Source organism: Diaporthe batatas (genome assembly GCF_019321695.1).
Source record: "Diaporthe batatas strain CRI 302-4 chromosome Unknown Contig00017, whole genome shotgun sequence".
Classification (NCBI taxonomy): domain Eukaryota; kingdom Fungi; phylum Ascomycota; class Sordariomycetes; order Diaporthales; family Diaporthaceae; genus Diaporthe; species Diaporthe batatas.
In genome coordinates, this window is record NW_025408564.1 from 223,723 (window position 1) to 243,924 (window position 20,202).

The 20,202-nt window shown below is 58.1% G+C and overlaps 6 protein-coding genes across 6 annotated transcripts; 2 read left to right on the forward strand and 4 right to left on the reverse strand.

Annotated features, from left to right (window-relative positions):
- Positions 1-46: 46 nt before the first annotated feature.
- Positions 47-3,803, reverse strand: KVR01_012001 (uncharacterized protein). Its single transcript, XM_044792667.1, has one exon. It carries the CDS (start codon positions 3,372-3,374, stop codon positions 1,641-1,643), a length of 1,734 nt encoding a protein of 577 aa, XP_044639082.1. The 5' UTR covers positions 3,375-3,803; the 3' UTR covers positions 47-1,640.
- A 729-nt stretch (positions 3,804-4,532) lies between these two features.
- Positions 4,533-10,067, reverse strand: KVR01_011970 (uncharacterized protein; the record flags this gene model as incomplete). Its single annotated transcript, XM_044791459.1, has 6 exons — positions 4,533-6,194; positions 6,640-7,199; positions 7,287-8,127; positions 8,181-8,283; positions 8,343-9,529; positions 9,780-10,067. 6 exons carry the CDS (start codon positions 10,065-10,067, stop codon positions 5,106-5,108), a joined length of 4,068 nt encoding a protein of 1,355 aa, XP_044639051.1. The 3' UTR covers positions 4,533-5,105.
- An 820-nt stretch (positions 10,068-10,887) lies between these two features.
- On the forward strand, positions 10,888-11,941 carry KVR01_011931 (ubiquitin-specific protease OTU1; the record flags this gene model as incomplete). Its single annotated transcript, XM_044789048.1, has 2 exons — positions 10,888-11,511; positions 11,606-11,941. The coding sequence occupies 2 exons, from the start codon at positions 10,888-10,890 to the stop codon at positions 11,939-11,941; spliced, it is 960 nt and encodes a 319-aa protein (XP_044639012.1).
- Positions 11,942-12,223: 282 nt separating this feature from the next.
- KVR01_012000 (uncharacterized protein) lies at positions 12,224-13,934 on the reverse strand (the record flags this gene model as incomplete). Its single annotated transcript, XM_044788458.1, has 7 exons — positions 12,224-12,516; positions 12,584-12,898; positions 12,975-13,306; positions 13,382-13,612; positions 13,675-13,732; positions 13,789-13,807; positions 13,863-13,934. 7 exons carry the CDS (start codon positions 13,932-13,934, stop codon positions 12,224-12,226), a joined length of 1,320 nt encoding a protein of 439 aa, XP_044639081.1.
- A 544-nt stretch (positions 13,935-14,478) lies between these two features.
- Positions 14,479-15,840, reverse strand: KVR01_011989 (uncharacterized protein; the record flags this gene model as incomplete). Its single annotated transcript, XM_044785159.1, has 4 exons — positions 14,479-15,232; positions 15,286-15,458; positions 15,515-15,621; positions 15,684-15,840. 4 exons carry the CDS (start codon positions 15,838-15,840, stop codon positions 14,479-14,481), a joined length of 1,191 nt encoding a protein of 396 aa, XP_044639070.1.
- A 950-nt stretch (positions 15,841-16,790) lies between these two features.
- On the forward strand, positions 16,791-20,156 carry KVR01_011954 (uncharacterized protein). The gene is made up of 2 exons (XM_044784844.1): positions 16,791-17,530; positions 17,587-20,156. The coding sequence occupies exons 1-2, from the start codon at positions 17,257-17,259 to the stop codon at positions 19,851-19,853; spliced, it is 2,541 nt and encodes an 846-aa protein (XP_044639035.1). The 5' UTR covers positions 16,791-17,256; the 3' UTR covers positions 19,854-20,156.
- Positions 20,157-20,202: the final 46 nt, after the last annotated feature.

A 20,202-nucleotide genomic window follows, 5' to 3' on the forward strand; every position in this document is an offset into this window, starting at 1 on the left:
AGTCAACACAATAACAGTCACAAGCAATCAAGGCAGGAAACATTAATGAGAGATGGAACATTGTTGTATTTCAAGACCGGCAGCAGGAGACGACAGGCAACCTATTGCCGTCCGCCCCCCTTGCCTCCGAGAAGTTCGACGACAGAATCTGCAAACTGCCAGAACCAGTCGAGAGCCTGACATCGAAGATGGCGGTGGTGCCGTGGTGGACAAGAGACATCCCACCTCCCACGGAAACTCGAAGAGGCAACCACGCTTATTCATCCATCAACCCCGTTCCATCCTCCCCGCACAGCGCGTGCGCTGTCAACTTTTTTTTCTTCTTTCAATTTTCAGATATGTGTCGCCCCATCGTGCTGTGTTCCGGACAGTTAAACACAGCAGCAGTGTCAGCCGCCAGAGTCGCCAGAGGTAGGTGCGTCCAGCTCGTCTACTGAACCCTGCCAGGAATCCAAGAGACGGCTCAAGACCAAACAACCCACCACGACGTCCAGTGCCAAGTGCCGAGATGGGGAACCAAATGAGCGTCTCTGCTCGTCATCAAATGTGGACGGGAGGCCTTTTCATCCATGCCTCCCAGTGCCTTCCTGTCCTAATCCGTACGCCTTGCCATATGCATCATCAAGTCCAGGGGTGCTCGTGTCAAAAAGGGTTTGACGACGAAGCCAAAAGTCGGATGGGTATCGCTATGCACCATGAGATGAGGTTGGAAACGAAGAAGTCGCGACCGTGTCCGTCCGCCCTTTCCAAGTCAACCAATCAATCAATCCTGTCGATCCAACCGTGTTCTTATTGAAGGCGAAAGAGGAAAAAGACCAATGCCGAAGAAAAATCCGATAAAAAAGAGCTCGTGGCTGGTGAAAGCCGAGCCAGTCCTGCTGAGATTCCCTGTTTCCTCTGATGCACGCCGTCGTTCCGTTCCGTTACGCCGTAATACCGAAAAGTCAAAGTGGTTGTTTGATGGTACACCCTTCGACGCCATGGCTGAATGCGCTGATGAAATGCGAAAAATGCCATCATTGATGCTTGGGGTGTGTGTGTGTGTGTTGTTCATATCTGATGTTTTTGGCAAAGAGGTCTCTTTCGAAACGTTGCCGCCGACGCCGATGCTGTAAAATGAATGTTGTTTCCGTCTCCGTAGTTGAAATGTCGTAATGAGTGAATGCGGTGAGTCGATTAGAGTAGTAGAATAGTAAAAGAGAGAAAGTCGAAAAAAAGGAAAGGAAAAGGAAAAGGGAGATAAACTTGGAAAAAGAGATTACAGAAATTCCGAGCAACAGGGAGCCAAATCGTAAAAGAGGCGGCGCGCTGAGCGCAGTAGATGTGCGATCGATCGTGCCTCTCAAGACAGCTTCGATATGTGATGGGCTGTCAGGAAAACGACAGGGCAAGGTGAACATGCCTGCGTTGGCCACGTCGACTCGTGAAAAATGATGGATGTAATCGATACAGAGTTGACATGCAGGTCAAAGGGTGTAATTCGTCCTGACAGAAGCGACCGAAGGGTTGCGAAACGTGCCAAAACGGACCGAGCGGTTCATGGCTCAGTCGGCGACAAGCTGCTGCAAAATGAGGCGGGTAGACGCCAGTTGGCAGGCAGCATTGTACAGCGGTTGTTGTGTTGTGCCGAGTGGGTGGGTTTATAGAGACCCCCTCTGGCCAGGGCGCAGCCAGAACCCAAGCAGCTCCTCCGCAAAGTCATCCAGCTCGATGAGGCGGAACTGGCCGACGGCCCACCTGGCAAGGAACGCCTGGTTGCGCCACGCGCCGGAGATGTTGCGCCTCCAGCCGACGAGCTCGACGTTCCAGCCGCGCTCGAGGGCCCGCTCGACGTTGCTGAGGAACCCGTCCGAAAATTCGGCCTCGGCGGCGTCGCCCGTGGCGAGGACCATGGTGCCGGGCCTGGGCGCGTCGAGGATGCTCTGGACCATTTTCAGGTGCAGGATCTCGTCGACGCCCTGCTCGCGGTGCTTCATCGCGACCTGGATGGGCGGGCACCAGGGGCCGTAGTCGTCGGACTCCTCGTCGAGGGCGCCCGACGCAAACATGGGCATCTTGGGGGTGACGTTGGGGTTCTGGTTGGGGCTGGACTTGGGCTGCTTGGGCCCCGTGACGCGCTGCAGGATGTTCATGTCGTAGCCGCACACCTCGGCCTCCACCATGTAGTCCGGGTGCTGGCTGGCCGGCTTGAGCGAGCCGACGACGGCGCGCTTGGCGCAGGGGCGGTAGCGCTCCAGGATGAGGGCGAAGGCCTCGAAGAAGAAGGGGGGCGCCTGGACTCGGTAGTTGTTCGAGACGCCGCGCTTGGCCTTCATGCAGTCGTAGTAGCCGATGACAATGTTGGACAGGTCGACAAAGACGTGGATGGGCTCCTGGGACTGGGCCGTCTGGGGATGCGACCGCATCAGGCTGTCCTCGACGAAGCGCTGATCGAGCTTGGCCTTGAGGATGTTGAGCTGTGTCTCCTTGTCGACGCGGTAGAGGGGGTCGATTGAGTTCTTGGAGACGGTCTTGACATAGTGGTAACCAGGCTTGCGAGGGACCCAGGGGCTGGTGACGGTATGCTGGTAGTGGCCAGGCAGGAAGTCGCCGTTGATGTCCCAGGGAAGGACGAGCGGCTCAGCAACGGGGGAGAAGAGCTGCTTGGCGGCAAGCTGGGCAAGGGCGATGCGCTCATTGTGCTGAAGCTTGCCGAGATGGTTGTCGTTGGGGTTGAGGATCTTCAGCGGGGCGGCAGCTGGGAAGACCAAGTGGTGGAACTCAGCATGCTTCTCCTGGGGGTTGACCGTGTGGATCTGGTCGCAGAAGGGGTCCGCACAGTCGTCCGAGGAGTAGATCTCGGGGGTGGATCCGATCAAGAGGGATCTGATGTTGAGCTTGGGGCTCAAGTCGGCCTCAGCCGGGGTGGCTGGGCTCGCAGAAGTCGGGGTGGTGTCGCGGCTGAAACTGGCGATGTCAGCAGACATGGGGGTGTCTCTGGCAGGGCTGTCGTCGTCGGTAGTCGAGCCGTCAAGTGCTGGGATTGCGAGCCTGGGCTGCCTGGAGCCCTGCTGAGCGGGACCCTTATTACTGTTGGGGCTAGCCAGGCTGTCGGTAATGCTGATGAGGCCTGTACCCAGAAGGGGGGTGGTGGATGTGGTGGATGTGGGGCCGACCAAGGTGGCATGGCTGCTGGCAGGGGACTGGTGGAGCGACAGGCGGAGGGGCGAGTCGGCCTTGTCGCTGTCGGAGTCGTCGGCCCTGATGTCGCCGACGGTCTTGAAGAGGCGTGCAAAGTTGCCCAGCTTGGGAGACCTGGGGCGAGGGCCGACTCGGCGAGCTCGACGGTCAACGCCTGAGGCCGTTTTGGCAGTTGCCAGAACAGAGATAGCCATGGCCAAGTCGGTGTTTCAGTGATATTAGACAAGGTGGTGGCTAAAGGGAAGAGAAGATGAAAGACAAGGGGTTTCGAAAGCCGTGGAACAGGCGCTGGGCCATTCAAGACTGCTCGAAGGGGGATGAGTGCTGGGGTGAGGTGAAGAGAAGGGGAAAGGCGACGTTGGCGAGTGCTAGTTATCGCAAGGTCGTCAGTCGGTGGTGGGTTGGTGAGGTGAGTGAGGTTGGGTGGCAATTCAGTAACGAAAGGCGACTGAGAGAATCAAGGCCGTCAAAAGCGCACACTGTCTGCTCGAAGAAGATGGTTGCTGTGAGGATTGTCCAAGATGTACAATTTGGGGGGTGTTGAAGAAAAGGACGGTGGTGGTAGCGTGCTGGGGGAGAGTCGAGAGTGAAGAGAGGTAGGTCAGAAGGCGATGGTGGTGGTGGTGGTGACTCGAGAGGCCGGCAACGAGGTCAATGATCCAATCGACTTGGGCCTGCGACAGACCGAGTGGCGGTTTTCGGCTGCTGGTGAGGGAGGGTGGGGCAGATTGGCAGCATGGGAGGATTTAATTGGCTGGCTAATAATGCTCACTGCCTCTACAGTGTACCGTTCGCTTTAGCTGCTGCACTCGACAATTGGAAACATCTAATATGGCATTCGCACCAAAACGCCTTTTCAGATGTAGACAGAACTGGAAGCCAGTTTGATATTTCAGGCAGTCTTTTCCCAGCCACCTGATTTCAAAACTCTGTGCCTGCCTATTTTCAAAGGGTTGGACAAAGGGACGAGGGGTACCTGCAGCTCCAGCCAGCTTGGCCTGCTGCCCTGAAGCTTAGGCTGCAAGTGGAGGGAGCAACCTGAGGCTCAAGCTGCCATGCGACCGGTCTCGAAATTTGGCTGTAAACGACGAGGGCAGGCGCTCAAATGTATTGAACCTCCTTAGAAACGGTGGCTCCAGAAAGAAAGGGACTTCATCTAGAGACAGCTTGTCTATGCACATGTGACATGTTCGTCAGCGGTACCGGTATCTATCAGGGCAGTGTCTGTAGCAGCCAAGCACCAAGGCCCTTTGAGCCCTGCGCCTGTCCATCGGCTCGAACAAATGAGGAGCTCTAGGACGGTAGTCACAGAGCAAGGCATACATACAATCACATTCCAGGGCAGCAAAATTACAGTAATACAACAGATTTTTGAGTATCTGCAGAGCTATCTACCCCCAGCCATTCAGCTGCATCCTCATCGCCAACTCGTCAGCCATCATGGCATGCGTCATCAGCAAGAGATCAATCCCCTCATAAAGTAAGAAGCCGAGTAAGGACTTCCGTCAGATAGCTCTCGCATCACCCGCTTCTGTCCCCAAGGAGTCTCTCTTCTTTTTTTGATTATCCCCGAAACTCCTTACAGTGATCCGCCCATAGGGCACAAGTCAAATAAACCCCCAAGCCCGTCATTGTCACGGGAGACGAGGGGTTCGAATAATGATGAAAACTTGGAAACCTCAGACCGTCGTGTGCTGCAACGCCTGGGTATAATCTGTGCCGTTCGTGGGAAAAGTCAAGTCGTAAGCAGGGACTGTGCTGCGTTGTTCAGCCCCGGCTCTGTTCCTTCTCCCCGGTCGAAAGGCAGGATGGGTGAAAGGTGTCAGGGTGATTGATGAGGAGCGAGTCTTCGATTAAATTGGGGAGTGTGAGACGACAATTCCTTGTCGTGGGCGGGCAGGATCGCCAGGCAGACTCGCCCAGTCTCAGTGCTGCTGCTTCAGCGCATCCCTCTCAGCGATCCAGGCAGCCTTCTGCTGGCGCACGGGCGCGAGCTCCCTCTCCATCTCCTCGTTCTCGCGCTGCATGCCCAGGATCCAATCACCGATATGGCGCCCTGCAGCAGCGCTCATCTGGCGGCTCGTCTCCTCCCGGAGCTCCCTGTCACGCGCCGCCCGGTCGGCCTCCTGCTGCCGCAGTGCGTCGTCGCGCTCTTTGCGCTTGCGCTCCCGCTCCGCTCGGTGCTGTGCGATGTCGCTCAGGTACCGCACGCTGTGGCCCAGCGTCGCGTTCTCCTCTGCGACGCCGTGGTTGGGCCTGTTCTGGGGGGGCGCGGTGAAGAACAGCACGTGGCCCTTGTCGTCCGTCTGGTACTGGTCGCGCACCTCCTGCGGGATGGCGGCGTCGACGTCGTCGTACAGGACCCACGAGTCGTACCGCGGCGCTGCGTGCATGGTCGCGTTGGCATTAGCATGCGGGATTGCCGTGTTGCTCGCGGTGGGCGCCATTGGCATGCGCGGGTTGTGGTGCTGGGGCTGGCCGGCGTAAGGGGTTTGCGGCTGGCCTGGGAAGCTGCCTGGGGTTGGGATGTGGTGGTGATGACCCACCGGCGTGGCGCTGGGCACGAAATGGGGCTGTGAGTGCTGGTGCGGCGGCGGTGGCGCGTGGTGCTGGTGCTGCTGAGGATGGTGGCCGTAGCTGGGGTGCGGTGGAGCAAAATGGGGGGCGGCAGCGTGGTGGTGCACGGGCGAAGGGGCGGCGTGGTGCTGCTGCTGGTGCGGGTGCTGCTGCTGATGGTGCTGCTGGTGCGCGTACTGGTGATGAGCAGACCCGACGGGGATGGCGCTAGGCGTGGTCGGGATCGGGCGCTGGATGAAGTGCGGCGGCTGGTAGTGGTTTGCATGCGCATGTGCATGTGCAGAAGAAGGGGAAGGGATCGGGCCCGGCACGCCGGGGTGGAAGGCGGTCGACCCAGGGCCCATCGGGACAGATTGTCGACGAATCGGGTCAGCAGCTGCCATCGAGGGCGGTGGGACCGCTGCCGGCTCTGGGGTCGGCTCTGGCGAAGGGGAGTCCTGTTTGTGCAGGGATCCTGCCGTTAGCTCTCGCTTGCCCAAGCTTGTCCAAACACGCCTGCTGGCTCTTGTGCTCTTAATGTGCTCGGCAGCCTCTGCTCTGCTTGCGGAACGTGCCTCCCGCAGAGGCGTTTACTCCAAGCCGCGTTGACTTGTCCCAGGGCAGGGGCAGGGATGACTCAGGAAAAGTTTGTTGTGCAAGGGAGGTAGGGGTGTGTAAGAGGATGAAGGGTGGGTGTGTGATGAGCCAGATTAAGCGAGTCTGTGAGTGACGGACGATAAGGAAATTGTGGCTGAAGCCAACGAGACACTCGCCCGGTTGCTTGTCACCGAGACACCCAAAGACAAAGAAGGACGCAGACGAAGAGGCACGACTCGGACTCGGCATTGGTGATGTCTTTGTGGCAGGCGAAAGAAGAGGGGAGGATTTTGGAACTTGACTTACATTTGGCTCCCGGGGTCGGATGTGGACACCACCTATTATAGGCGGCGCGTCCTTGTGTCCCCAGTTCGGCTTCGGCATCGCGTCCGTCTCCTTTGCGTTCTCGTTGAGGAGGTGCGCAATAGGAGTCGGCTCCTTTCTGGCCTTGCGAGGAATGTCGTAGAGATCCATCTCATAGTCTTTCTCCCTCACCTCGTCTGGCAGGCAGCTGGTCCAGGTCTTGATGCGGTTGAAGGTGAACTTCTCCTCGTTATAGCGCGCCTCACAGACATACACCTCCTTTCCCGGCGGCAGACCTCGGGGCCGGCCCCTGTGGTAGCGGGTGTGGAACATGACGAAGCAGCGGTCCACAATGTCCTCGATCCGGTGGTCGCGGTACTGGCCCGTCTTCATGACCTCGTTCCTGTAGAAGCGCTTCGTCACGCGGTGGATCGTCTGCTCCGGACGGTAGTACCAGCATGTGTTGATCCACTTCTTTCCAGCCTCGTCCTGCCAGATCCGGTAGATCTGCGCCACGATGGGCTTCTCGAGGTCGTTCATGTTGCGGATATGGACCCAGTCGCCTAGGACAAATGACAAAACATCAGCACAACCCCGGCCGAATCTTGCGTGCATTGTGATTGGATTGACCCGGTTTATTAAAGACTTACCAACTCTCCAAACTTCGCCATTGTGCTGGGCCTCTGAGAGGGGCAGTTTGCCCTCTTCATCGCGGAAGGCATCATCTGGCTTGGCCTTCTCCTGCTCAACCAGCCTCTGCGCCTCCTTCAGAAGCTCAACCGCATCCTCGTGGATCTGGCTGTCAGACTCATTGTACTGCATCGCATTGCGAAACATGAGCTCCAGATCTGCAAGGCACTCGTCCACATCTCGGTACTTCTTGCGCTTGGCGTTTCGCTTGATTTGGTCAAGGGCGATCGGGTTGGCCACCGCTTGGTAGTATTCCTTGTTGAGCTGCTTGTCGGGCAGCCTCTCAAAGTCGAGGACGCGTAGGTTCCCGTCCTCGTCTTTTGGCTTGCGCAGACCTTTGAGCACGGCATTGATTCGGGCTTCCGTCGGAGTAAACACCTTCGGTGGACGGCCACGTTTCTTGTGGTAGTCGTCGTCATCGTCGGCGTCCTTCTTGGAATAACGGCCACGGCGGCGGCCGCGTCGCCTGCCGCCCTCGTCATCTGAGGAGTCGTCGTCCTCGTCTTCGTCCTCTTCCTCATCCTCCTCATCCTCTTCCTCGAGCTCGTCTTCGGAGCCTGGTTCTGGCGAGGGGTCCACGGGAGGTAGCTCGCCAAAGTCGGGCAGCACCGCATCTTCGGCAGAGATGGAACCGTCGTTTATCAGTTCCTGTAGCTTCTCCTTGAACACCTCCAACAACCGGACGGAGTACTTGAAGATGTCGGAGCTGGGGCGATTGTAGATCTGTGCATTGCGAAATATCTGAGCCACGTCGAAAACGAACTGTGAGAACTCCGTATATTCCTTCTTGAGGAGTTTGCCCTGTGACTAGTCAGCCCAATGCCTTTGGATGCATTAGCGCTGGGACTACTTACCCGGACTGTGCTAAATGCAATTGGGTTTGAGATGACTTCGTGGTAGTCTGGAAAGATGTTCTTGCGCGGAATGCGCTGGAACGGCTCACAGATCTCGTCGTCACTGTGGACCCGGAACATTAGTGTCTGGTTATATGCTCGCTCAGGGCTGCAGATACTTACTCCTCGGTAAAGGTGGTAAGGTACTTCTGGGTGTCATCAATGAGCTGACGCAACTCCTTGTTGGGGTCGTCGACGTTCCGCCACCGTCCTCTCCCGCGCCGACCTTTCGAAGACTCGGGCGGCTCAGTGCTGTCAGCCTCGCCGTCCGCATCTGGATCTGCTTCGGCATCTGCATCTGCATCTGCTTCGGCATCCGCGTCTGCATCGGCATCCGCGTCCGCATCGATCTCGCCCTCGGCATCCACATCGCCATTGGCGTCGTCACCCGAGTTCACAGTGGGCCTCGTAGCTGTGGATTGTCCACCGTTTGTGGCGGCAGGTGCATCCTCCATTTCGACGTCATGGTCGCCCTTGGCCTCGATCGAGTCGTGAACCATAATCTCGTCTGCAGATCTTGGCGCCATGGTTTTGTTGCCAGCGTCGAGATCAGCCGACTGGTCTCGACCCGGGCCCTGCTGCTCCTTCTCTGTCTGTTCACACCCACCTTCGCCTCGTCTCTGGCCGTGCGTTCCCTGATCTGGGTCCTGCTGTCTGCCGTCCGTCTGTCTGTGGGTTTGGTCAGAAGACCGGTCGTGCTCGTCGTTGCCGCTCGTGTGTCCACCGTTTCCAGTGCCAGATTGCCCTGGCCCTCCGTTCTCGTCGTCGTCGTGTTCGTCTCGACTGGAGGGGTCCTGACAGTCTGTGGCTTCTTCGTCAGGCTCCTCGGTCTCTTCAGCCTCCTTCTCGTCGTCAGCCTCTTCAGGCTCCACAGAGTCTTCAGCTTCTTGATTTCTACGGGTGCGACGTTCCGCTGTCGCTGTGGAGTGATAGGCTTGTATGGTCCGTTGGAGACTGTTAACCCATTCGAGGCGTTCAGCCTCGTATTGCGCCTGGATTTCGAGGGTCCTTCGAAAGACGGCGGCAGCGTCACGGAACTGAGGGCCTAGGTACGCCTGCAGGTCCTCAAGCGTGAGTACTCCAAGAGCGATGCCGTGCAGGATCCTACGCGACTGCGCCTCGGTGATGTTGGAAGGGTCGAATAGCCGAGCGGGTTCGTCAGGGTGCTCGGGATCAGCGGCCTCGGGAGGTGGGTCGTCGTCGCTTGACTCAGTGCTGCTGGTGTCGTCACTGCTGTCGTCGTCGAAACCGTCCCCTCTCTCGCCTTGTCGCTCCCAGAAGGAGGCTCTGTCGGGGTTGACTCGCGGTGGCTGCGTGCGTGTCAGCTTCCCGAGAGATCCCAAAACACCAAGGAATCCTAGTGGTGATCGTCACCCGCGGTCGCGTCGCACCACGTCAATGTCACGTCCTCGTCGATGACCGAGCCGAGACGCGATGCGCAGCGTGCCGGGTGTGTTTTGTTCGGCAAACACGCGACAACGTGACGATCGCAGCAACGGGACAGGCAGCCAAAAGCTGCAGCAGGAAAGGGAAAGCAGAGGAAAACAACGGGTTACTTACACTGCCTGAGGGTTCGCGGTTGCGTGCCTGGCGGAGCTGCGTTGGCTGCAATTCGAGCTGGCGGCGGGAGCTCGGGGGGAGGAGGTTGTCCAGGTCCAGAGGGACGCGACAGAAGAACGAATTGGGAGGGGGCAATTCGTCCTCGCCTTCGTGCCCGAGGCCAGCAGCAACGCCGCCGCTGCCACTCCCCAAACGCTGCTGGTGCTGCTGCAGCTGGCCGAGCGGCGCTAACGGCCGGTATGGGGTCCCGGGACCAGTACTGGCCCATGGTAGGCGAGTTGGGGCCATGTTGCGGCTGGGCTGGGTGGGGGTGTTGCTTCTTCACTTCAGGGTTCGGTGTTTTACCTGGACGGAGGGCGTGGTGATAGCAGGGTGGAGTCGTGAGGCGGGTGTGGCCCGAGCGTCACCCGCTGAAAGTGCAGGTGATTGGTGCTGGTGACCTGCTTTGTCAGTCAGTGAATGGGTAATCCCATATCAAAGCCATGGCAATACATGGAATTGGCGATTCAGTCCTCCCTTCCCCATCTTCATCTTGCGCCCCCAGAACTGGAAACCAGGCCTCACCAAACCACGCTTGCTTTGCAGCGGCCAGGGACACTCAGAACCAAACAGCTCTTGTTCGACTGGAAAAGGGGAAATTCGCGTCTGCCAGGTGCAGGTATTGCTACTGGGAAGGGAATTAGACTCGGAACTCACCTCAGAGTTGGCTTGGAAGCAGTCCTCGACTGCTTCTCTCTTTGTTGGTGGTGGGAAAGTTGGTTCAGAAGTGCTCAAAAACAACAGCCGCAAAGAAAAGGTTCTGGTTCCCCGTCAGTCCAAGGCAGGCCAGGCAGGTGGGACTACTTCACGAGCTTGGACTGGCTTACTAGTTGTGGACTTGGACATACGCCCTAGTAACACGGGGATAGTCGCATATATATGCGAGAGGCTGACTATATGCGGATAACAGCGGAGGGCCCTTCCTACCAGCCCTAGAAGACCACCACACCAGGCCAAATTCTGAAGACTTGCCGGCCAGCCAGGGAGGAAGCATCACACACACCTACCTCACGCAGGCCCTGCCGAGGATTTATTCTTCCTCACATTCATCTTCTCAGCTGGGAGAACCATGGCTGAGATACGGTTCCGAGTCCGAGGCCCAGGCTGGGTCGAGACGGTCACAGCAACGCCAGACTGGACGATTCAGAAGGTGATAGACCACCTGCGAGAGAAGCAAGGCGCAGAGCCATCCGCCCTCAAGTACGGCTACCCCCTCAAGAACATCGACCTCAGCAACACCAGCGCGGCCATCGGACCCCTGAACCTGAAAGGTGAGGCCATCACCTTCGTACCCAAGGAGGATGGAGCCAGCTCGTCATCGTCCGCGCCGCCAGAGGTCCCCACGGCGACGAAGCCAGCCTTCAAGCCCAAGGCGGTAGAGCCCGACCACACGGTCATCGAGTGGCCCGACAAGGACGGGTACCTGGCGCTGCGGGTGATGCCCGACGACAACTCGTGCATGTTCACCGCGTTCGGCGGGGTGATCCAGCGCGCAGACCCGGCGCCCACGCTGAGGCGGGAGGTCGGGGAGTATATCCTCGCGCGCCCGGAGAAGTACACCAAGGTCATCCTGGAGATGGAGCCACAGCGGTACGCGCAGACGATGCTCTCGCCAGACAGGTGGGGCGGGGCCATCGAGCTGGGCATCTTGTCGGATATCTACGACATTGAGATCTGCTCCGTGGATGTCAAGGTACGTATTCAGCAGTCCCACCAACAACAAAACACAGCACAGCACGAACATCAATCAGCATGATGCCTTCATTCATCTGACAGGTTCCACACAGACGCAACGGGTGGACCGCTACGGCGAGGGCAAAGCAACCCGCTGCCTCCTCCTCTACTCGGGCATCCACTACGACCGCATCGCCTTCACCATGGACCTGAGCCTGCCCGCGGACTTTGACGAGACCAAGTGGGACACGGGCAACGACGCCGTGGTGGAGATGGCGCAGCGACTCGCCAAGCAGCTCAAGGACGCGCACTACTACACCGACACGACCGACTTTGTGCTGAGGTGTGACGTCCCTGGGTGCGGCTGGATCGGCGCCGGGGCCGCTCAGGCTAGCAAGCACATGAAGGAGACCGGACATTCCGCCCTCAGCGAGATGCAGATCACCTAGGAGGACGCACAAGTCCTGCGACTTCAGGTAGACCGGCAGCTTTGACAGGGTCAACATTGTGCGTGGCAGCAGTGTCTGCGCGGTCCACGGAAGTGTTCTATATGGGAATGGAAAGTTCATGGCATGGCGTGGAGCTACATTTTCGGAGCGTGATAGAGATTCTCTGGGTCAGGCATACAAGGTGACTGACTAGATAACATTCGGAACATAGACGGTCATTTTCGCATCGATTAAATACCAGCGCTCTGATCCAAAACTAGTTACTAAGCTGCTAGTGATCCCTCACGACTTGTAGGTCAGACCGCCGCCATAGCTGTGCTCGCTGTTCTCCCCTCCTGCCGTGACCTTGCCCTCCGTAACGCCCGTCTCGAATGCGCACGTGCCCATATCCAGCTTCTTGGCCGGCCCGCTGGGCGAGATGTCAAAGTCGAAGATGTCGATGGGCAGGCCGATGGTGGTGCACGCGTTGGGTATGTCCACGATGCCCGCGACGTGGCCCTGTACGGGGGCGCACGACAGCAGGAGGTAGATCTGGTAGTCGCTGTAGCCGAAGCGGCGGAGGTACTCGATGACGCCTGGGGCGCGGTCAGCCCACAGTGCCACACAGGAGCAAACAAATACAAGAAACGGATATGTACTCACGAAGCGTAGTTTGCCGATACGCAACAGCAACATCAAGGTAATGCTGCTTCCCATGCTGGTCGACACTGAAGCCCTCAAAGTAGATGTACCGCCCGGGACCGAACTGCGGCTCGACGGGGCCGGGGATGTAGATGGGGCTCTTCATGCCCAGCTCGGCCAGCCCATTCTTGAGGACCTTGAAGTTGATGGTGATGACCCCGGCCATCTCGATGGCCCCGCAGAAGCTGATCTCGCCGTCGCCCTGGCTGAAGTGCAGGTCGCCGACGCTGAACTTGGCGCCGTCAACATGCACGGGGAGGTACACCTTGCTGCCGCCTGAGCAGGAGAGGATGCGTTAGCCTAGGTGCCTGGCAAAAGCAGAGCGGTCATGAGAGGCCCAATTGATACATACGCGACAGGTTCTTAATATCACAGTTCCCTCCGTGCTCCGGCCGCCCAGGCACGGTGCGCGCGCCCTCGCGGCCAATCTTCTCGGCAAGGTCGACCTCAGTCGTGCTGACGCCGCCCGGGTGGCAGTTGTGCGGCAGCGGCGGGAGCGCGACGTCGCGGCCCTCGAGCTTGGAGGAGGCGATGAGCTGCCCCTCGCGCTCGTTCCACGTGGCCAGGACCTCGGGCGACGGGGCACAGCCGAGGATGCCCGGGTGGATGAGACCCGCGAACTTGACGTGCGGGATGTGTCTGGACGTGCAGTAGATGCCCTCAAAGTCCCAGATCGCTTTTGCGCTGCGTTTGTCATGTGAGCTGGCGATCCCTGGCACAGAAGGAGATGGAACTTCGATGGCTGGGATCATAGCTTACGCGGATGGGTAGATCTCATCCAGGAACCCGCCGCCATTTGACTTGTCAAAGACGCCCGTGAATCCCCATGGCTGGTCCTGAAAGGGCTGGACGTCCATTATCTCGACGAGCAGGACATCACCTGGCTTCGCGCCCTCGATTTCAAAGGGGCCCGAGAGGTAGTGGATCTTGGTGAGATCCACGTTCCTCATGTCGTCTGCGGAGTCATTGTTCTTGATCTGGCCGCCGGTCCTTTAAAGCAAACGCGTGTTAGGAATTAGGCGTACCCAATATGAGACCAAGTGACCACCTACCAATCCACACATTCAATCTTCACAGTTTCTCCATCCTTGATCTTGCCGGCGAAGGGGACTGGGATTATAGTTAATTTGGACCTAGCGTCTCAAAGCTTCTATGAGATTTCTCACTGTCTGGATGCCATCTGTTCTAACCCTCACTTGTTAGTCTTCGGGCTGAGACGCTTGTAGCGTACGCGACTTACATGAAGCTGAGGCTGCTCGTTGGCAGGCTTCTCCAGGTCGACCTTGCAGACGGTTCGAATTGCACCAGGCATGTTGATCGAGCTGTACAGTTGTGAATATGATGACCCCAGAGGTATATTTTATGAGATACTGCCGTGAAGCAGAGCCTAGCTATTCTGTTCCCCGGGCCATGGCGGCGGGTCTACAATTATATCGTATCTCATGAACTACCCCGCACAAGCGTACGGCAATGCCGTGCCTCATGAGATGAACACTCGCCTGGGACGACGTAATGAAATCTGACTACACAGATTAGGATGGTCGTTATCGGAGGAGCTGGTAGTTGACGGCTTGGAGTCAGTTACAGCCCTTATCTGGGACTACTCACCCAATCCCAAGCTTGGCCGCACCCATCCGCCCGGATCGGCCCCTCGACTCCACATCTCCGCAGATAAGATCGCCGGGTACTTGACGGTACGGGATTTGGAATGTCGAGACCGTCTGGTAACAACTCAGAAGTGCCCAGTACGTAAAATCAACCAAACAGGGCATATCTTGTCATTTCATTTGGTCTCTCTCATTTTTACTTTGCTGCATTGACTGGCATTGACCATGCCCCTCATTATTGTGCAGCCGCTAGAGTTCGGCCGGCCGGGACTCGGGATGGGGATCCACTTCGGAATACGCGGGTGGCTCGTCATGGATCTTATCCAGACTTGACAGTGGTAGGCTGAGGAACTTTTGTTTGTTTCTCCACTCCTGCTGGCTGGCTGCGAAACCATCACTGCGGTTCGAAGGTGGCGGCGGATCCGTGACCTTGGTGATCAGATACGCGGTCGAAGCCTCGGCGATGCCATAGATGAGGACACCCAGCAGTGGCACCCGAAGCAAGGTATAAAAGCCGATCCCGAATCCAAACAGCAGTCCCTCGCGGCTGCGGAACCAGTTGCGCTTCTCATGCTTGTTGAAGCGGATGCGGGCGAAATAGGGCTCAAGCAGCTCACGCATGAGGCTGCGGGACGAGAAGTAGGTCTGCAGGAAGATGACGAGGTATCTCCGCGGTAGGAAGATGCCCGTTCCGAAGATGACGGAGGCCGGGCCGAGGCCAACCGCTTTGTTGAAGGTGTAGAAACTGGCTGCGGGCAGGACGAAGCGACCGACCACGGGCAGGTATGACATGAGGTAGACGGCGAGAGAGATGCCAGCCTTGCGAGCGAACCTGTACAGGAACATGGAGATGGCCTCGGCGGTGCTGGTCGTGTGAGTGCTCCCATCACGGGTGGAGTATTGCCTCAGGTTGGGATAGTACATGTCCCGCAGCTCCTTGGGGTCGTCGTGCTTATGCTTCTGGACGTAGGTCACATCGACCCATCTCAGTGACTCCATGAACCTGTCTCTGGTCAGATCGCAAGCCACCAAATCAGATTCCAGGGGTCTACTCACAGGTTGTCTAGAGTCGGCGTGGCATATCGCATCAGCGTCATGAGGAAGAGCGGCACCTGCAAGACATAGTTTGCAATGAAATCGAGCCCTTCCAGGATCCTGTCATCCCAGCTGACAGAATCAAGGCGGAAGATGAGAGACAGGAACCAGAGGAAGACGCGGACCCCGAGGATCTGAGAAGGGCATGTGAGCACGTGTCACGGTTTCCAAGCGAGGATGGAGCACATACTGGGATATAGATGGCAAGACGGATTGCTATACCAGCTCCCACGGCGATTGCGGCCTGGCGATAGTGCTGAGAACTGAAAAGAGCAGGATTCTGGAGGGCCCGGTGAGCTGTTTGGAGTCTGTCAGCGCCAAGGACCAACATTGGCAAGCAGTAGGGCGGAACATTTTACCTCCAACCAGGGTGAGCTGGACGCCTCGCAGGATGGCGTTCAGGTCGAAGTGGGAGATGTCAAAGGCCTTCTTTAGCTTCTCCTTGTCCAGTTCCACGGGCGTGGACTGCTGCTGCGCTTGCTGCTGGCCCTGCGGTCTCCTCTCGCGGGCCGCCATGGTGATTGATGGTCGTCGTTGATGCTGTAGGTTTGAGGTATGGCTGCAACTTCAGTTTGGATGGCAGGAGGTCGCAACTATGGATACGCTGCTGTGGACAAAAAGGTGTTCGTAGCCAAGATTTACAGCTTTCGAGGCCTCAGTCACGATGTGAAGAGCTGACGAGGCACTTTGACATGCTAGTGGGCTGTGTGGTTGTGGCTTGTGCATACTCGGCCGTTGGACCCGAGAGATGATGTCAGCTCCAAGCTCGAGTGCAGCCAGCCAGCCAAGCAAGGTGGGAGAGGTGGAACGGTGGAACGGGAAACCTGGTAAGAAACGGACAGGGTCGAGGCCTAGCCAGCAAGCTACTAGCCTGGCACGACGGCAGTACGGAGTAAGCATGGGCCGCCTGGAGCTGCAGCTCTTGCCGTTCAAGGTTTCCCCAGGTGCACATAGGTCCCTGGATCTAGTGTAGCGATGCTTGTCCCAGTCTGTCAGCACCGTCAAAATCCCAAAACGGTCCGCTATTCCCAGGTTGCTCTCAACTAATGCCCCAATTGACAGGGAGACAAGCTGCACAGGATATGGAAGCTATGGCCAGCCAGACGATCAATCAGTCCATCAGATGATATCTTGATACATGAGAAACGAATTGTGTAAACATCAACACGCCACTCATTGTTAGAGAATGTGCACCCTGCCAGCCAGCCAGCCAGCCATCATTTGTCATGAGATTCTGGGCGTTACGCCTTCATTCGAGCAGGTGCAGTAGCCAATGCCACAGTTGGATTCAACGACCGTGATATGGGGGGCGGGGGTTCCATCTTCCTGGAATGTGAGCTGAATTGCGCGATTGAGTGGGGTTTGGACTGGGCAGTTGCAGAAGTGGGTTACCGTTACTCGCTTCCAATTTCAACCCCTGCCTTGTGTGGGTGCTGCTCTTCTAATAGACTGCTGGCTATCCGTAGTGTGTATCTACCCGTAATAGTCGCGGGCAGCGACTCGACATGGGAAAAGTTGAAGTACCCAGGTACCCAGGTACTCCGAGGACTAGCAGTTCCCTCGCCCTCAGACCTCGACCCTTCATCCAATCCTCATCTCTTGTCCAACCTTGCACACAACCTTGCCCCGAGGCCTGCCCTGAACAGAACAGAGCCTCATCGTCTCTCGCAGCTCGGGCCTGGTCATAGCTGTTGCTTTGCTGCGTCAGTTGGCGACATCGTTCGACTCGTGTCTCAAGTTCTTCTCGATGAACTGATTCTCCTCCACCCTGCGACCATTATCTGGGTCTGGTAATTCGCCTTCGTCCAACCCCTCCACACTGCTGCTCCTCTTGCCATGTCGACTATCGCTGCCCCTCGTCTGCTGTAGACATGATTGTCTGACAAGACCTCGCCAACCTCGACCACCTTACACGCCATCGCATTGCCCATCATGGACCAACTGCGGCCACCTGGCGATACCACGAATTTCCCTCCACCTCGACGACATTCCACCGTCCCGACCTCTTTCCAGCCATCGCCCTCGCGCCCGCCATCAAACTCTGTCTCCAGTAATGGATCCGTCGAGACCCTCTTCAACCACCCATCCGTGAGGATAGTGGCTTTCTCTGCAGGCAAATCCGCCTTCGACCGGCTTGGCCCTGGCTCGGAGGAGAGACCCGGCTCACTGCCATCTTCCTCTCAGTTTGAGAGGACCCTAGCCGTTGGTACGTGCGAAGACTATTATATTTAATTGGATGTTTTTCGCTAACCCCGTTTACAGGTGCTTTCCAGATTTACCGAGCCCCCGGTTCCGTCGCGTTCCTCCGATGTGGCTCAGCCCTACAGCCAATATTACCCAAGAGCCAATGCTGGACCCTCGACGAGAATTCAAGCAAATTCGCACTGCAGATCCGCCGACCAAATTACTGGAGGATCGAGGTGCCTGTGAGCGATGAGGAGGATACGCGCCGAGCCGCCGTGTTGCGCGAGATATTGGACAAGATACTACAGTTTGAAAAGACACCATGCCCCTTCGAGCGGGACTTTACGGTGCAGCTGCCCGAGAGACCGACAACTCCGGTGAAGAAACGACCATGGACCCCTCCCGTGCGGACCGTCTCTATGGATTGGCCACCGCAGCCAGTCACGCCGCCTCCTGAGTTTGCGACCCGGACAAGGTTCTACAACCCAAACGCGCGGAGGCATTCTGACTTTGGAGTGGATCTGTCCAAAGACGGCGCTGCGCCTGAGACGCCTGAAGCGAAGGCCGAGGGCAAGCCTGCAGATGGGTCGGCGAGATTCGGCACACCGACAAGGCCGCCATCACGGAGGCTGATGGAGACGATGGACACGCCCAGGCAGGAGACAATCCCGGAAGAGGGCACTTCTGACGAGGCGAAACCAGAGTTTGGCGTCAAATTCAGGTCGGTGCTGGAGGAACCCGAGCCGCTTACGCCACCCCTTACTGCCTTTCCGCGGGAACTCGTCGAAAAGCCTGTCGAGCCTACTTCGGACGCATCTACACCTGGCGAGGCGGAGGTACAGCCTACAGACCTAGAAGCCAGTCCGAAAGCCCCAGAGCCCGATAGGAGTCTGGCTATTCCAAAGAGGCGCGAGCCCATCTGGATAACGAAGAAACCATCTGCAGTGGCTAGGAAGGTACCGCGACCAGCGCTGCCAAAGGCGGGCTCACTTGAGCCCGCGGCGCCATCGGCACCGCAAGGTCAGAGTGAGATTACGACAGAAATTACCGGGAACTCTAGTTCAACATGTGACTCATCCCCGGAGAGAGACAGCACGACACGAAACGACTCGATAAGTTCCGAAGAAGCTGGCTCGATTGAGGGATCCGGACAGATGAGGTTGAGGCGGACCAGGGTAGCTGCATTCGCGTCTAGGAGGGCTGCCACAGCGCCTGCACTGAGACTTCGGACTTCAACGCCAGCCATGGACATTCAGGAGGAGGCGCCCCAAGAAGTGTCCGAGCCTGGCTCACCGGCCGAGTCGTCTGACTCGTTCCACAGCACCCAGTCTTGGCACTCACCTCTTGCTCCTCCTTCACCACCCATGTCCCCCAGCCGGGCATACCCGTATCCACACGAGAACATCCCCTTGGCCAGGACAGGAGACGGGTCGGAGTCAGCTGCCACGCCAACTGTATCATTATGGGAGAAGAGCTCGACAGGTGCGGTTGCCGGAAGTGGATCTGGGACACCCATCACACCGTTTTACAAAGACCACAGCGGGGACATTGACACCGAGGATAAGGCCGGTGTGAAGCGGTCAGACGAGCCCGAGATACCGGCCCAGGCCATCACCGTCACTAAGAGCACCGCGGAAGACGAAGCAGCGGAGCACCACGCAGCCGCAGACACCGACTCGCTATCAACATCCTGGTCATCCGCTGCATCCAGGGCATCATCCCCGGGGTCCAACACGGCCATGCGCCATCGCGCAGCAACAACCTCGGTCTCGATCTCCCACACCAGCCCGCGCGCCCTGTCCCCGTTGCCCCCACCCGCCAACCTCTTCACCCCGCGCCAGGGCGGCCTCCGGCGTCTCCCGTCGACGGCCGAGCTGTCCGTCCGCGCCTCCTCGGCCGTGAAGACGATCCGGCGCATCCCGAGCGCCATCCTCAACAAGACATGCGAGATGATCCTCGGCCCGCCCGCGCACCTCATCAGCCTGATGCTAAAGGTGGCGGCGCGCATCGCCGCGGGCGAGTTCCGCGGGTTCGTCTTTGGCATGGGCGAGGGCGGCGAGGTGGTCGATGTCCGGTGGGACTGGAGCGACGAGCACAGCGACATCGACGGGGAGGGCGCCGCGCTCGAGGGGTGGGACGAGTCGGATTTTGATTTTGGGACCGACGCGGCGCGGCGGTCGGCGGCGCAGCGCCAGACCCGCGGCCGCGACAGGATCAGGGCCAGCTTTGCTGCTGCGGACTTGTCACGGCCTCTTCCTGCGAGGGCGTCGGGGAAGGCTATCGCGTACCAGGACCCCTGGGACGACGAGGAGGAGGACCCGAGCCGTAGCTGGGGGGTTGACTAGGGCGGGGATCATTTGCACTGGTTGTTTTTTGTCCTGGATTTGTTGCTGGGACGGATGGGGATTTCGGCGGTGAGGATTGTAGGGTGTAAGATACCACGAGCATGCATGGCCGGCGTTTTCAAATATCGGAGAGGAGCATCAGCTGGCTGTATTGGGCAGATCTCGGGCTCTCTTTCTCGATGTGGTGGTGTATTATCTAGTTTGTTGATAGGCGGTCCAGCGGGCGATTTCCACACTGATCTGTGTGTGGCCTGCGACCTGGGAGTACTGTAAGAACAAGAATGCCTAATGATCATCTAGAGATGTTGTTTTTGCCCGACCGATGTGATATATTCGCGAGTGTTGCTGC

Bases quoted from the DNA above. Each gene is read 5' to 3' on its own strand.
- KVR01_012001 (XM_044792667.1), bottom strand. From the start codon at position 3,374: ATGGCTATCTCTGTTCTGGCAACTGCCAAAACGGCCTCAGGCGTTGAC.
- KVR01_011954 (XM_044784844.1), top strand. From the start codon at position 17,257: ATGGACCAACTGCGGCCACCTGGCGATACCACGAATTTCCCTCCACCT. The intron at 17,531-17,586 runs GTACGTGCGAAG...CCCCGTTTACAG, and splicing joins TGAGAGGACCCTAGCCGTTG to GTGCTTTCCAGATTTACCGA.